We start from the raw sequence: 16,074 nt of genomic DNA on the forward strand, positions 1-16,074 counted from the left end.
TCCATCAATTCAAAGAAAATATATTAATTTCAGCACCTTATAATACGGATGGCAGTTGTTATGAATCAAATTTTAATGTTTTTTGGTCCTTACCACCTCCCGAAAATCGGCCTCATGAATACCCAAGACCAATGCTTTTGAGTTATACATTATCTCAAGAGCATTTTCTTTCTCAAGATACATTAGAAGAAATTGTAAATCCATTATTCTATATAATTAATAATTTAATAAAAGCAAAATCTCTTTAATATTTTTTTTTTTATATTTTATATATATATATATATATATTTTTTCATATTTTTGCTTTTAGAGAAGATGCATAGAGTATTATAAAAGTGAAGGAGGTATTGATTTTACTGCCAATTTTAACAATAATACGACTTATCTTGAACGTTTAAGGGTAAGTTTATAAAAAATGAGATAAAAGTAATATTAATACTAAGATATCTCAATATTTTTAGTGTTCTTTAGCATCCAAGTTACCAGGTCGTAATAGATCGAACGGTTCGTACTGGGATATAATTAGAGAAATGATTTGTCCTGGTTCTGAAGATGGAACTTCACCGGAATTTTTGACTATGAAATTTCCTCTGGTACCAGTTTCAGAATCACTTGTTCCTTCAGTTCCACCAGGAGTTGGTCTTGCACCTAATAATGCAGCTGTCTTCCTAACACCTGTGAACTTTAAACCTGATGGTGCTATAATTACACCTACATCAAAATCTTTTGTGATGCAACCATCTACTTCTAGAGATAATATTAAAAAGGATATTATAAATACGGATTCCGCATCTATTACGCAATTAAAAGATGGAAATGTTTCGTCTAAACAACATATATCACCATCAGAAGTAATGCCCAGTTTTCAATCCGGAGAACTCACAGTTTCTGTAAAAAATGCTAAATGTGATTATGATTTTGCACCCACTGATTTTTCGAAAATATCCAATGCTCTTGGAACTGATACAAGTATCAATAAAACGCGATCGTCCACATCTGATTTCCCTTTAGCTGATATAACGCAACAAATTTCTAAGTTTTCAGATTTATCAAAATTAGCTAATTTCTCTACAGCAGATTTAGCAAAACTCTCTGGATTTCCTATTCCAGATTTTGCGAGAACATCATCGCCATCACCGTCTGCATATATGCGTAATATTGCGAATTTATTTGGTCCAATCGGAAAAATTTCTCCTGCAAGAGATATTGAATCGAACGAACGTAAATCGAACGATTTCAGTATAGTTGATTCTATTCAATCGCCATTTAAAGTAAGTTCTGGATCTTCAGAATCTTGTAGAAATTTTTCTGCAACTCCTGAAGATTACTCGACTGATCGTAAAAAAATAGACGTACAAAATGATAACGTAAAACTCAATCGATCGAACGAGTATCAAGGAACAGAAGATCTCTCAATTTCTAAATCTGAATTTAGTGGAATGTTGGACATGACTACAATTCATAAAAAGCAACAACAGTCACAAAGTGGTGATATTGGCGATTCGTTAAATTTATCAAAAGATCGTCAATAGATTTGCTACATTAATCAGTATTTCAGGATTATTATTATTTCTGTCTCTTCATATTATATTGTCTATCTGCATAAATATATTTAAATGTGACTTTTATTCTTACGTTTATTACTTGCGCAATACTTACACATGTGCATATTAAATTATTTTTTTTTAATTATAGAAATATTCAAATCAATGCGATTATTTTTTACATTTATTGTACTTAATAAATTAATGTTTTTTTTAATATTTGTTCTCTCATTTGTTTATCCTTTCCTATGGATATAATAATTTTATTTTAAATAATAGTAATAATGTAGAAAGTATATTATATATACAAAAAATATATACATATACAAAAAATATAGTGGACATATATTGCATCATTTTATGTAGTATTCGCTGGGAATAAGTGTATATTTCCCAACGTAATATTCGTAAGTAATAAATTATGAAATTTATCAAAAAACATTAATTAAGTAAACATTTGTGAGTGACAAATATAATTTTTATATAATATTTATATTTATATAGGTAATATTTGAAACAAAATTGTACTTTGTAACAATTACGTTATCTAAGGTTAGAACATGTTATATCGTGACAAATGAAATAAACTTGTGTTGTTATAAGAATAATTATGTTTCGTCCATCAAGAAATTTATTATATTCTTTACATCGTGTCAAGAAATGTTGTGTAGTTTATTTTAATCAGGATTTATCAGAAGTAGACAATGAATGTAAGAATACTATTTTATAAAATTATGTATATATTTATTATGTTTATTATGTTTATGTGTTAGTATATTAATTATATTTTTTATTAATTCTAATACATTGATATATGTTTTTATTTCAGCTATTTTCTCAGATGAATATAAAAGGAGATCTGCAGAAGGCAAGCCACTTTATTTGGATGCTCAAGCAACTACACCTATAGTAAATAGATTTGATGATTTATATTATAAATATTGACATTGAAATTGAAATTTTTTTAATTTTTATATAGGATCCAAGAGTATTAGATAAAATGATGCCATATTTTACAACATATTTTGGAAATCCACATTCTAGAACTCATGTGTATGGATGGGAATCAGAAGCAGCTATTGAACTTGCACGTAAAGTTAATATCATATATAATTTAAATTTAATTAAATTACTTTCATTGAAAAAAATAATTATTTAATAAAATGATAATCAAATATTTCATTTTTAAAAGCAAATAGCAAATATAATAGAAGCAGACACCAAAGAAATTATATTTACATCTGGAGCCACAGAATCTAATAATATAGCTATTAAAGGTGTTGCAAGGTTCTACAAAGAAAAAAAAAATCATATTGTGACGACTCAGATAGTATGTTAATAATATTGGATTATTAACAATATATTGTTAATAATAATAATATGAATTTATTTTTATATATAATTTTATTAATATAGGAACACAAATGTGTATTAGATTCCTGTAGAGCTTTGCAAGCAGAAGGATTTGATGTAACTTATATTCCAGTAAATCCAAATGGTCTTATTAATCTTGACGAATTAGAAGATGCAATTAAACCAACTACCTCTTTAGTTTCTATAATGATGGTGAACAATGAGATTGGTGTACAACAACCAATTACAGAGATTGGTGCTATTTGTAGGTCAGAAAAAATATATATTATGAATTCAGATTCAATACAATCATAAATTTTATTAATTTTATAATTTATCTATTAATTTATAGAAGGAAAAAAGTATTTTTCCACACAGATGCAGCTCAAGCAATAGGAAAAATTCCAATTGATGTTAATAAAATGAATATTGACTTGTTGTCTATCAGTGGCCATAAATTATATGGTCCAAAAGGTATATTTAAGATATATTTTTGTTATATTTTTTAAATTATTGGAATATTTTTATATTATAGAATATAATGGAATTTTTAGGAGTTGGAGCTTTATATGTAAGAAGAAGACCAAGAGTACGTGTAGAAGCAATTCAAAGTGGTGGTGGTCAAGAAAGAGGTATGAGAAGTGGCACTGTTCCAACACCTTTAGCGGTAGGTCTAGGAGCAGCTTGTCATATAGCACAAACAGAAATGGAGGTAATATTAATTATAAACACATATATTTTGTCATATGCTAAATTTTTAATATATTAATTTTATTTTTTTCCCTTAGTATGATCACAAATATATCACAATGCTTTCGAATCGATTAATCGAAAAAATAATGTCAAATTTATCGCATGTTATACGTAATGGAGATAAACAAGCTTGGTATCCTGGATGTGTGAATTTATCTTTTGCATACATAGAAGGAGAATCTCTATTAATGGGCTTGAAAAATATTGCTTTAAGTAGTGGTTCCGCGTGTACTAGTGCAAGTTTAGAACCTAGTTATGTTTTAAGAGCAATTGGAACATCAGAAGATTTGGCACATTCCAGTATTAGGTAAAATGATATGATATATACATATTGAAACAAAATAATTATTTTTTGATTATTTTTTATTTATATAGATTCGGTATTGGTCGTTTTACAACAATCGAAGAGATTGATTATACCGCAGAAAATACGATTCGACATGTTAAAAAACTTAGAGAAATGAGGTAGGTAAATAAGCTCTTATTTAATTATAATATATTTATTTGGTATGAAAATCACATATGTATTATTCTAATTTTATGAATATGAAAAGCGCGATATCATGAGAAACTGATAAATTTATTATTATATGGACGTTTTTTATAATTAAGATTATATAGTCTTAAATATTAATTATAATACATAAGTAGTAATGTATATTTAAATTGCTTATTTTTCACAGTCCATTATGGGAAATGGTCGAAGAGGGAATTGATTTGAAATCTATTAAATGGACTCAACATTAGTGACTCTTTTATTACATATTTTCAACTATCTAATATGTAGATAGTATGAATTAAATATATATAAATAAGTTAAACAAAACTAATTAAGTAAAACTTATGAATGTGTAATAAATGTTTATTTAAAATTTTTTATTTTGTAATTTTTAAAATAACTTCAATTGTATATAAATTTTATTGATATTCCCCCTTTTTTCCCATTTTTTATTTAATGGTGCTTTTCTATATAGAAAAGCTTACTATTATCATTACTTGATACAAAAAGTTATTTTACACTCTGCAATAAAATATTGCAATGTGTTAAGTTATTATAAAAATGTTGCATCAGGAGCATATATTTGCCAATATTCATTATTTAGCATAAACATGATGGATCAGCAGCTTCATCAATGTATGAAATTTTAAACCTATCTTTGTCCATTTCATGCAATTCCATGCGTGATCTGTTAGCTTCTACTAAATGTTGTGCTATATCTTCAAACATTTCATGTATTCCTTCTCCAGTCTTACAGGATGTTTTATATATACCAGAAATTAAATTATGGCATTGTTCACTGTAATGAATATATTAATGATAATATATATTATTTATATTATATACATTATTTTCTTTTATTATATATGTGTATATTATATTGTACAGATATACTATATATATACTATATTAATACAATTTTTATTGTGATTCTCACCAAATAATTTCACAATCATCAATATTATGAAACTCACCAAAATTGTTCCATTTCTGCATCTGTTACTTGTGGAGATGAACTTTCTAGATCACTCTTATTTCCACAGAGAAATATCTTTGCATTTTCAGCATATGTAACAATATCAAGCAAATGTTGAGATAAAAGATGAAATGATGTTGAATTATCTAATGCAAAAACTAATATAGCAGCTTCTGCAAATTTATAATAGCTTGATGTTACTGATGCAACTCTTTCCATACCACCTGTATCCCATAATTGCAACTGAAACATATGATAAAATGAAATATTTATTTAATTAAATTTGAATGTGAATACATTATATATTTAAAATAAATATAAGTTTTAATGTACATCAATCTTCTAGGTACCATATAAAATATATATTTATAAAAATATATTTATGGAAAAATGAGATTAATTTCGTATTTAATTCGGTTTCAAGAATTGTGAATATATATATAAATATGTATATACGTATATATGAACATATTACTCGTATTCGTCTGTCTTCAACTACATATTCTTTATCGATATTATCGAGACCCAATGTCGATTTTCGATCGTTGCTTGCTATAAAAGTATTGTTCGCAAAACGTCTAAATATAGAAGTCTTTCCAACACCGTATTCTCCGCACAGAATAACTTTCTGCTCGGTTACTTTAACGGTAGCCATGTTAGGCTTATATCACTTTACCGGTTGTGCTAAAATATAAAAGCAATTGCATCAATAATAACGAATCATTATTGCTTGCATTTTTTTCAATAATGTGAAAATTTTATTCAATGGATATTTACATGTATACATTCACTAAGCGATGACAGTCGTGACAACAGAAATATTATATCAGTAACGGACCATAAATCACTACTATTATAGAGTATCTATTCACATTGTTACGGTGCAGTAGAAATTTTAATGAATTCATAAATAAAATATTGAATAAGTATCTATATTAAATTTAAAAGTGAATTTTAAATAAGAATTTTGTATAATATAAAAGTTTTCTATCAGATGTTTTTTTGTTATAATGCTGCAATAAATGCTGCTATAAATATATTTATATTTACTATTATAATAAATTATATTATAAATTTAAATTTAAATATATTATAAAATTTAATGAATTCATAAATAAATATCGAATAAGTATCTCTATTAAATTTAAAAGTGAATTTTAAATAAGAATTTTGTATAATATAAAAGTTTTCTATCGGATGTTTTTTTGTAATAATGCTGCAATAAATATAATATTTATATTTACTATTATAATATTTTAATGAATTCATAAATAAAATATCGAATAAGTATCTATATTAAATTTAAAAGTGAATTTTAAATAAAAATTTTGTATAATATAAAAGTTTTTCATCGGATGTTTTTTTATTATAATGCTACAATAAATATAGTATTTATATTTACTATTATATTTACTACTATGTTGTTCAAATGAGACATGATTATTATTATCATGATTAATTAATAATTAATTATACGATATGATATATAATTAATAATACGAGATTTTAATTTACAAATACACCAATAAATTACAAATATATATATATATATATAGTAAATATATCAAATCAACGTATTTACTGAAAAATTTTATATCACGTGATTTTTAATTTTTGAATAAGATTTAAAAATAATTTTTTATTTTATAAATTTATATATATTTCATAATAGAATTATTTTGTTTAGTAATTCCAAAATAAAAGTGATCTATATAATTATTTATTTTGATTTCATAAAAAATATATATATATATATGTTTAGAATAAAATTAATTTTAAATAAATGGTTAATACAATTTTAAAAATGTTGCTTGTAAAGTGGTGCCATCTACATCGCAGTTATACAGAAATTGCAAATGTAATGTGTGTTTAGTCTTCAGCTGTTTAGATCTCTTGTTTGACGTTAATTATTTCAATGCCGCCGCGTATTTTTAATACAATTGTTTCAATATCGTTTTTTTCATTGTGGAAATAACGAATTTTCAACATGGTGCTAAGTGAAGTGAATAAATTTCTTCATGAATTAGAAAAAGCTGAATTAGAGGTAAGTCATCATATGAACGATTTCAATATAGGTTATGCCGACTATTATACATTTATATATTATTTTGTTGAATATTTCTCTCAAATATTTATATATTATATTTTTTATATATTATTTTTATATTATTTATTGAATATTTTTTTTTTATAGGCGCCTGGTGGAGTTGCATCATCACAAACTTATGCTCAATTATTAGCTGTATATCTTTATCAAAACGATCTGTGAGTATATAATTTCTGTTTTTTCCATTATATTTTTCATTATTTTAATTAAATCAAAAATAAAATAATATTTTTGATTGAAAGATATATTATTGGATAAATATAAAACATTTTAAATTTACGTATTAATACGATTGTTTATATATTATACTGACGCCATTTATAAATCTATAATACAATATATCCATACTTGCGAAATATGTATAACCTTTTCTTTTTAATGATATCAAGTAATAATTGAAATAAAAATTTAATCATGTTTTATTTGTGTAAATATAACTATATAATATTATTTATATGTATTTATATGTATATTTTTATTTGTATTTAATGATGGTCTTTTTAAAAATAATAATTCAATTTTTAATAAAATAAAATTCAATCTATGATAAAATTTCTTTATATTGTATATTATTTTTTATGTATTAATATTTTATTAAAAATTATTTTACAAATATTTGATCAGTTTTATGAATAATATGTACATTGCCCAAGCTTCAATGCTTTTTAATGTACATAAAAAATTATGTAAAAGCGATTATATACAATTTATTATATATAATTTATTGAATTTATTTTTTTTTTCAATTATTTAATTAATTTATTGAAGTTAATTAATATTTAATTTTATCTTTGAATTGATTTATCTTTTTTATGTACATATTAATTTACATTTTATATTCCAATGTTTGTGTTCAATTTTTCCGAAGAAACTTAGTCTTTATTTTTAACAGAGCTTGTAACAATTTGCTTTTTACTTGGCTTTTTACTATTAACAATACCTCAACAACATAAATTCATTCCTTATAAGACCTGAACGAGAGAGGTTTCGATCTGTCTTTGTTTGATCGAAAAATCGCCGTCGCAGATGCAATGCCAAATACTTGTGGAAGCGGATACCAACGGATCTGAAAAGCGGAAATGCAGAACTTGGTCAAATATGGATGGTAGGACAACGTATGTGGCAAAGAGACTGGCCTGCAGTTCATGTCGCCCTCAATGCAGAATGGAGTGAAGATGTTTCTGATATTATGGCTGCTTTGAAAGGTATATATTGCCAGAGTATCTATTCTAATTAATCATAATATTTTTTTGTATATTTATTTGAAAGTTATTTATTTTTTTCAGAAAGAATTTTTAAAAATTCTTTTTCAATTTTTTTAATAAGCAAAAACTATATCTATGAAATCTTATATATAAAAAAAAGAAATAATTTCGATGCTTGCATCAATTATTGCTTGTTTTTTCAGATAACGTTCGAGAAAGGGCAATCACCTTAATATCAAAGGCTTATTCTTCACTAAGTTTAACCGTATTTGCATCAATGACAGGCTTAACATTAGAGGAAGCGCGTCGTGTAGCAATTGAAAGGGGTTGGAACGTAGATGGAACAATGGTGCAACCTTGCAAGATTCAGAAAGAAGAGAGTAACCTCGTGAACGAGGTGTGTCTTACTGAGGATCAGCTGTACAAACTCACTCAATTCGTGTCTTTCTTGGAAAACTGAACAAGCAATGAAAGTCATCAATGATGAAATTCACGCAACACAAAGACACGATCGACAGTACTTTAAACTTAGTTTTACCTCGTAATCATATTATATAAAGGAGGAAGTGTGCTTCAAAAGAGACACCTGTGTCCCTTCCCTAAGTATACACCCCGGACTACCTACGCGTCCTGCTCATTCAATCGGAAGACTCACCGATGAAGCTCGCTGTAAGCATGGAGTCAACAACTCGATTAATCAATAACCGCCTGCTATATGCGAGAAAACTGGCATTTTCTAGAAGAAGCACTTTCCACAGAAGAGAAGAAAAAAATACATGGACCGAATCGCGGATTTTAACTTAATATTCAATATATATATACGTTTTGATTAATCAATTTAACATTAAAATAGCTGGAACAAATTATTCTGTTGTATAAAATAATAATCACATACATGATCATGTATATTTCCTGATATAGCATCCCATGTGTAAAACATTGCTCACCTTTATCATTTTGTACTTTTTATTAATTTTTTTTTTTTTTTCAGATTCAATCTTTCTCCTCCCCCTCCTTCCTCAGACGAGCTTCATTTATTTCTTCGAGTAATGATATTTTTATTTTTCTAACAAATTAATTTCTTCATTATCTGCATTAGAAGGTACATGCTCGTAACATCTAATTTTTTAAATATAAGATTAAATTGTGTAACATCAATACAGGATTCTAAAGCGATAAAGTAATGCTAGCTAGGGGAAAGGGTGATCTCGAAACGAGTGGCTTCAATCGCGCGTGAAAGCAAGCGGGTGTATCGTGTTCGGTAAGGCTGTTGGAAAAATCCGCGCAAGGAGATTCTGCCGCGGGCATTGCGTCATGCAAATCGAATCCTCGCGGGTCAGAAAAATCGCGGACAGATAGGTATGCTCAGTTGGCTCGTATCTTGTGGCCCCCGACATGCCTCCGAGTAATTCTCTATGAAATCGATTCTGACCGTCCCGTATTGTAAACGTTGAATATGCACAATCGCACGACCATTGCGTAACGTTAGATATTCTCAAAGAAATCGTTTCCACTAGTCAACAGGTAGCCAGTGTGTGCACCCACCGTCATTGGTGCCCGGTTATTCTTTTTTGGCTCCGCTACTATTCTAGAAAGTTGTTGCACCGGTATCACCAATCCTACACGATACGCGAGTTTCATATTTTACATGGTGTACCATGCAACGTGTAAATTTCCATAGATATCGATACGATATTTAAAAAAAGTGCCCCTGTTATCATTTCTTTCTTTTCTAATGATTGATCTTTATTTTCTGTTAGATATGTTGTAATTGAAGTAATACGGGAAATTTATCGCAAAATATGAGTTTCGTTGAAATAATTTTGATATGCTATTGAAAGCTAAATATTTAGAAAATTCAACGTGTTGAAACGTGGGAAGAAATGAAAAGAAAATCCTTCGACGTATCTGGAAGGCGTTCCCACGCGTTCGTACCACGTCAAAGAACCTATCCTAGTCGTTGTTTATATCGTGAACGCGCGATCGGCACAATAATCGGTATCGAAAAAGGCGTTCGGTCAGCGGGGGGTTGCAAAATGATTAGAATGTATCTTAGGATGAGGATGACGATGTCGACCTCATGCTACATATAAGAGACTCGTTGCCACGGCGTATTCTATTCACTATTTCTTCGAATAATGCAGATTCATCATCGTTCCAACGAGCGATGATTGTATCGCGATATCGTGCAATATCTTTTTTATTTTTTTATTCTCCTCTTTTTTCACGAACTCGTTGCTTCGATAGGCAACGATTATCCACAAAGGGTGAAGCAGTTGTTCGAGAATAGGTGAATGAGTTATGTTTCTTTTTTTTTTTTTTTTTTCTTTTACTCGCAATATTCGAATAATTAATATTATAATTTAAAGTATAAGCGGTATATTGAATATCCTACTCACATATTAACATTTTCAGGGATATTCTACGAGATCAAAGTTTGATTAGAAGAAAAAATTAACCGGATCCAGATGATCAAACGCTACTCCCTCGAGTATCTGCACGATTTCTAGAAGCTTGTACGCTCGGTACCACCAAGTATTACTAAAGACGAGTACTAGTTTGCAACATAAAACGCGAAGGTGAGAGGCAAGAGGGAAGACCCGGGTTACCAGTTACCTTACCTGACCTCCCCTCGTAAGAATACGCGCCGGTGACTCGCGTCTTCTTTCCCGAGAACGTAGCTGCGCCGCGGCCTGTTGCAGTGACCTTTGCACGTCGCGGAAAACGCCGATGCTCCGTGAGCAGCGAGCGAGTGGCACGAATCGAACGCGACTAGTCGATTTCGAAAGTCTCATCGCGGCGGAAGAGCCGTCGGGGTGAGAGGACAGGGACGAGGAGGATGATGATAATGATGAAGAACAACTAGAAGGCCGACGAAGAACGTTCCCCTTCGTTTAACTATCGACGTTCCTTGTTAAGTCACTGATAGATCCGTTCAAATGGAGAAGCAGAAGGGGGTGTTTCGACACCTGTCGTCCCCTTGTTCGTCGAGCACCACAAGGTCATTTGGAAACGTATTTGTACAAAGAAAGATAATAGAAATGATGTTTAAATCATAAAAAAGTTTTTCTTTGTGCAAAATTGGTAAGTGAAATATCTGTGGAAACTTTGCCATTTGCGAATATTTCAGAGATCAGTGAATAATAGAGGGTGTATAGTGATTATTAAATTAGTCATCGAAACAGGAAGATGATGGATATCTCTTTCTGTCTTCTCTTTTCTTCCTTTCTCTTTCTCTCTCTCTTTTTTTTTATTTAATTGTCTAATCTGAAAGAAAGTAATCTTATAAATTTACACATTCATTACATTTCCTAAATAAAGTGAAATGATATTAAATAAATATTATTATAACAATGTTTCCAGATTATCCAGTTTAATTAATGCCGAATCGTGCAACATAGAAAACCATGATTTGATTAGTTAGAGATTGCATCTGAATCATGATTCGAAGAATCCCCAATCTCAATCCGATTCCAGCTTATCAAGTCAATTTTCTTCCTCTTCCTCGATGCTCGATTCGACCAATTCCCGAGAATTCGCATTAACACTTTTATCACGAAAAAACAAGTCCTACCTGTTATCGAACTGAAAACCATTTGGAATCGAGTGGAACAATAAGTTCGTCGAACCACTCTCTGCGGGGGTTGTACCGTTACGAGTACCAGAACGTGTCTATCGTCCAAAGCAGAAAGAGAGAATAGGTAAGGAAAAAGAGAGGGAAAAGGCACAATTGAATGTTGGCGGATCCGTGGGCGGGACGCAGTTCGATTGTTTCTTTATCGCGATCATCCTCGCTCCTTCTTCTACGGCCCGGGCAATGGCAATCTCACCACCAATCCGCGCAATCATTCGTGTACTCGATAGATTTCTATATCGTGGCCTGTATCATTGTCCTTGTTGCGTCGCGCGACGCGTTGGTTCGCGCCGCGTTCTCGGTGGGTGCGCTCAGAATGCACCTTCTCCGCGGCATTCCACGCGGAAAGAAAACCGATCGTTACCTTTGCACAATTGCATCTTGCGGAACGTAACGGTGATCGGCGATCTGCTGGGGGATCATCGATTCGTCTCGATCGAGACACCCCCGCAGAATCTCGGAATCCTCAATCGTGACATTTCAGACGCGAAACGAAGTCCGTGCTCGGTTTCGTGAGAAACGAATTTTGGGGAGCGTCCGACCAACTTGAATCTTAATGGATTTTAGAAGAACAATAACATGGAATGATAGTTTGGCGCGCGAACACGCGCGCTCAAGACTGTATCGCTCAAACTTTCAATTCTAGATCCTTTGTCTTGGGAATGTCCGATCGAAGTATTCCCAACCTGAAATCCAATACGCAACAATGCTTTCTCGTGGCCCGCATTCGTTGGCCCCGGCTACCCCTTGCATCGTGGCTCGCTAGATTACGGGTCGATCAACGATAATCGAATTACCCGTGCCTACGAAATATATCTAAATAAGGAGTCTCACGCGGTTCCAGAGACGGATAACAGGCCAGTGTTACGTAACGGGGATGAAGGAGGGAAAGAGAAACTTGCAACACGACTGAATTTAACCTGCATTAGGAATTCATGACTACCGAAGAGAAATTGGCCGTGACGCTGTACCGTGACAAATATGCGGATAAAGTTCCATCGATCGACAACACGATAATCCTCTTCGTATTTGCAACAATGTATAACTCTTACACTTTTTAAACTAAAAGAAAAAAAAAAGGAATCCTCGCTATCCTGTTCGAATTCGTACGTTCTTTTGCATCTTTTTTTTTTCATCGATCATCGAGTCTCATCTTCGTTATTCCGGTTATTCCGTTATTCCACGGGCCTAGCGACACAAGATTTCGTATCCAAGAAGAGAAGAAGAAGAAAAAAAAGTAATAATTTTGCCAATTCCAAATGGACTTTCGACTTGCGAAATAGGAGGTAGGGCTAGACACTTGCAAGTCGAGTCAAGTAGAACTCGTTCCTGCGACTGGTCCGGCTATTAGCTCGATTCATTTTTGATGTTCAGACTGCTCGTGGCAACCTCTATTTAATGACGAGCAATTAAACGTATCGTTACATCGCCGAGAGAAAGGTAACTGCGATCGGAAATCTGTAAGAAGGCTTGAGAAAAGTAACTTGTTCGCTCGCTGTTCCGCGAAAAGTAAGAGGAATCGTCCGAAAGCGGTTTTGAAAGCGATGTTGTACCAAGCTTTTTCGAGGGTTACGATGTTGGAAGCCGATAGGCCCCCTTCCTCGGTTGCATCGGTGGCACGCCACGAGGCGGCTGCATAGCGCAGCGTGCGCGCACGGCGGGCTCAGACTTCTGGGATTTCGCAATCGCGGCACTCTCGCCACTCCGGAGATAAAGAGAAATACCTGAGAAGGTGCAGGTGAGGCAGGAGGCGTAATGAGGCGGCGAGGGGGAGAGGAGGAGGAGGATAGCTTCTCGCTGGCGACCTAACACAAGAGTCGTAGAAAGAGAAGCGAGAAGGGAGAGAGAATCGGCGGGAACAAAGACAGAGGGGACCGTCGAACGGGAGAGAAGGCAGCGAACGGAATATGGGATCACCTAAGGTTAGGGTTCGCGATGCTGCGCCCACGTACCTATTGTCTCTAACTTTCGTGCGCTGCGGGAAAAAGGACGCGAGTTGCCTACGGTGTATAGCGAGCTGCGCCACGTGCATCGTCGACCCCTTCTCGCTCTGGGATGCTCCGATATTTTGCTTCCTCGAGTGACGAAGAAAGGGAGAGAAAGAGAGAGAAGAAGAAAGATGCATCTTTGGTGCATGCGAGAGACGAATATTCGATTTCGTTTTGGAATTTTTTTTTTATCGGATTGGATTGTAGTTGGACTTTATACAAAAGTTGAAAAAAAAATTTAACGCTTTTATAAAGGTGACAGACAAGTTTCGTTGTTTTGTGCGTTCGTTTGCTTGCTGTAAAGATAAGCATTCACGATCGATAATTATACATCGATCGTGAGATAATCGAACGTGTTTAATGGTCGAATAATTATCATCGATTATAATATTTTAGAAATATTGATAGTATAAATCGCTAGCCGTATTCCCGAACTCTTCTTCCTTCAGGGAATAAGCCGCACATGTGTCCTCAGGCTTGTTAACGGTAGGGCAAATAGTAATTTCCCATTTATCAGATCGAGTCAATGACGTTCGACAAAAGTCAACAGGTGTATCGTGTAGATAAGTTGTACAGATGGATTAAGATAACGCTATTGCATTAGTTGCTGGACAGAGTATCTGCAATTATCGTATATTTCGGATTGTCGATTTCATGTTATTCTAATCGGTGACCTATCAGCATTAAATCAAGTTAAATCAGGTTCATTCTTCTTTTTTCTCCGTAACGGATGAGCCAAATAGGTATCCTCCGCATTAGCGAGAAGATTTTTATAGCGTAATTGTGGCTCGTTGCTGAAGAATAATATATCGAACCGGCTTTAATTAGGTTAGCTCGTGACGTCATAACGTGTCATCATTCGAGCTAAATTCGTCACTCTTGCGGAGGAGTATCGTTCGAATAGTGCTTTGTCTTTAAGCAAAGCTTTTCGCTTAATTATCGTCATCGGGAATATTTCTATTGTTTCTTGAATCGCGTGCCGTCTTCGAGAGTATGGCGCGAATAAAAGTCAGCCAATTGTAAATAACGAGACGGATCTCGTTCGATGCATCCGCTTTCGATTCTGCGTATGCGTATCACCTTTAAATAATGTAATTATTTTAAATATCTCGCTTCTTCGTAATTTCAGTAGTCATAGCCCATGTTAAGAATTAGGTTAAGAATCGCGAGTCGAAAAAAAAAACAAGCATATCGCGTGCCCAAGTTTTACGAAACTTTGAAATCTATTTCTACGATCGGTATCCACGTTTGAATTCGCCGTTGAAAAATGGAGAAAAAATTATACATCTCGGAGGATGACGAACAACCAACAATGACCAGATATTTTTTTTCAGCGCGAATAACAATAGAGATTATAAATGAATAGCGCGCTAGGAAATCTGGTGACTCCTGGGTCTGTTGCGCCGGATGGCGGCCACCAACGTTGCGCACGATTCTGCTCGATGGTTCCCACCTACCGTGGCCGCGCGATCGTCGGCTCTAAACGTATCACAGTTCTTTAACAATCGTCCCGAACCAACGTGCTTGTAATTAGACACGATATTCGTGTCAAACGCGAGCTCGAAAGACTTTCACGAAAGGCAGAACGTCGACCGTGCGGTTTTGTAACTCGTGGCGATCATCCACTCCGATCAGAAGTCTACGGATTTTTCTCCCCGATCAACAAGTGGCGAGCCTTTCGTTCCTCGGACGATGGTAGTCTCTTTCCTTTTCGCGAAACTTGTACGGAAATGTTGGGATGGGACGAGCAGTTTAGCTCGGATAGCTTGTACGACGTTCAGTGTCATTACCGTGTCACGTGTGTAGGTGTACCGTGTTGAGGTTTCTTTCTTTTCCACCGATCATCCACGATCGATTTCACGGCTGACCACGGATACGCCTATCATCGGTACACTTACGTAAATTTAAAGGGTTTGAGAGACTTGGAAACTCCCATCGATGACGCTATTCTGAGAACCGTTAAATGGTGAATGCTAACACATTGTTCGCCGGTGCTTCGATCCGCCCTCCGTTGT

General features: G+C 33.0%; 4 protein-coding genes across 6 annotated transcripts in view; 3 read left to right on the forward strand and 1 right to left on the reverse strand.

The window, feature by feature from the left end:
* The window catches only part of LOC102676810, a 2,911-nt gene extending 1,283 nt beyond the window's left edge, over positions 1–1,628 (forward strand). Inside the window, exons 4-6 of the mRNA XM_006609569.1 lie at positions 34–194; positions 311–400; positions 462–1,628. Coding sequence (XP_006609632.1) covers positions 34–194; positions 311–400; positions 462–1,532 — 1,322 coding nt within the window. The 3' untranslated portion in view covers positions 1,533–1,628. The remainder of the gene's footprint in view (positions 1–33; positions 195–310; positions 401–461) is intronic.
* A 166-nt stretch (positions 1,629–1,794) lies between these two features.
* Positions 1,795–4,555, forward strand: LOC102676947 (cysteine desulfurase, mitochondrial). Of its 3 annotated transcripts, none has more exons than XM_006609570.2 (11): positions 1,795–1,951; positions 2,049–2,254; positions 2,374–2,453; positions 2,524–2,640; positions 2,737–2,874; positions 2,961–3,176; positions 3,254–3,371; positions 3,452–3,609; positions 3,686–3,957; positions 4,026–4,115; positions 4,334–4,555. In XM_006609570.2, the coding sequence occupies exons 2-11, from the start codon at positions 2,155–2,157 to the stop codon at positions 4,395–4,397; spliced, it is 1,353 nt and encodes a 450-aa protein (XP_006609633.1). In that variant the 5' UTR covers positions 1,795–1,951; positions 2,049–2,154; the 3' UTR covers positions 4,398–4,555. The 3 variants fall into 3 exon arrangements, with proteins under 3 accessions (XP_006609633.1, XP_006609634.1, XP_006609636.1); XM_006609571.2 differs by having other exon boundaries at positions 2,961–3,166; positions 3,250–3,371; positions 4,334–4,522; XM_006609573.1 differs by lacking the exon at positions 1,795–1,951 and having other exon boundaries at positions 2,043–2,254; positions 2,524–2,635; positions 4,334–4,522.
* LOC102677371 (ras-related protein Rab-6.2) lies at positions 4,416–6,037 on the reverse strand. Its single transcript, XM_006609574.2, has 4 exons — positions 5,903–6,037; positions 5,601–5,809; positions 5,124–5,368; positions 4,416–4,948 (listed from the first exon to the last, which is right to left on the reverse strand). The coding sequence occupies exons 2-4, from the start codon at positions 5,778–5,780 to the stop codon at positions 4,750–4,752; spliced, it is 624 nt and encodes a 207-aa protein (XP_006609637.1). The 5' UTR covers positions 5,781–5,809; positions 5,903–6,037; the 3' UTR covers positions 4,416–4,749.
* Positions 6,038–6,928: 891 nt separating this feature from the next.
* LOC102677510 (COP9 signalosome complex subunit 8) lies at positions 6,929–9,292 on the forward strand. Its single transcript, XM_006609575.2, has 4 exons — positions 6,929–7,169; positions 7,320–7,390; positions 8,259–8,437; positions 8,641–9,292. The coding sequence occupies exons 1-4, from the start codon at positions 7,113–7,115 to the stop codon at positions 8,895–8,897; spliced, it is 564 nt and encodes a 187-aa protein (XP_006609638.1). The 5' UTR covers positions 6,929–7,112; the 3' UTR covers positions 8,898–9,292.
* The last annotated feature ends 6,782 nt before the right edge of the window (positions 9,293–16,074 follow it).

Source organism: Apis dorsata, unplaced genomic scaffold (assembly GCF_000469605.1).
Source record: "Apis dorsata unplaced genomic scaffold, Apis dorsata 1.3 scaffold_58, whole genome shotgun sequence".
NCBI lineage: Eukaryota > Metazoa > Arthropoda > Insecta > Hymenoptera > Apidae > Apis > Apis dorsata.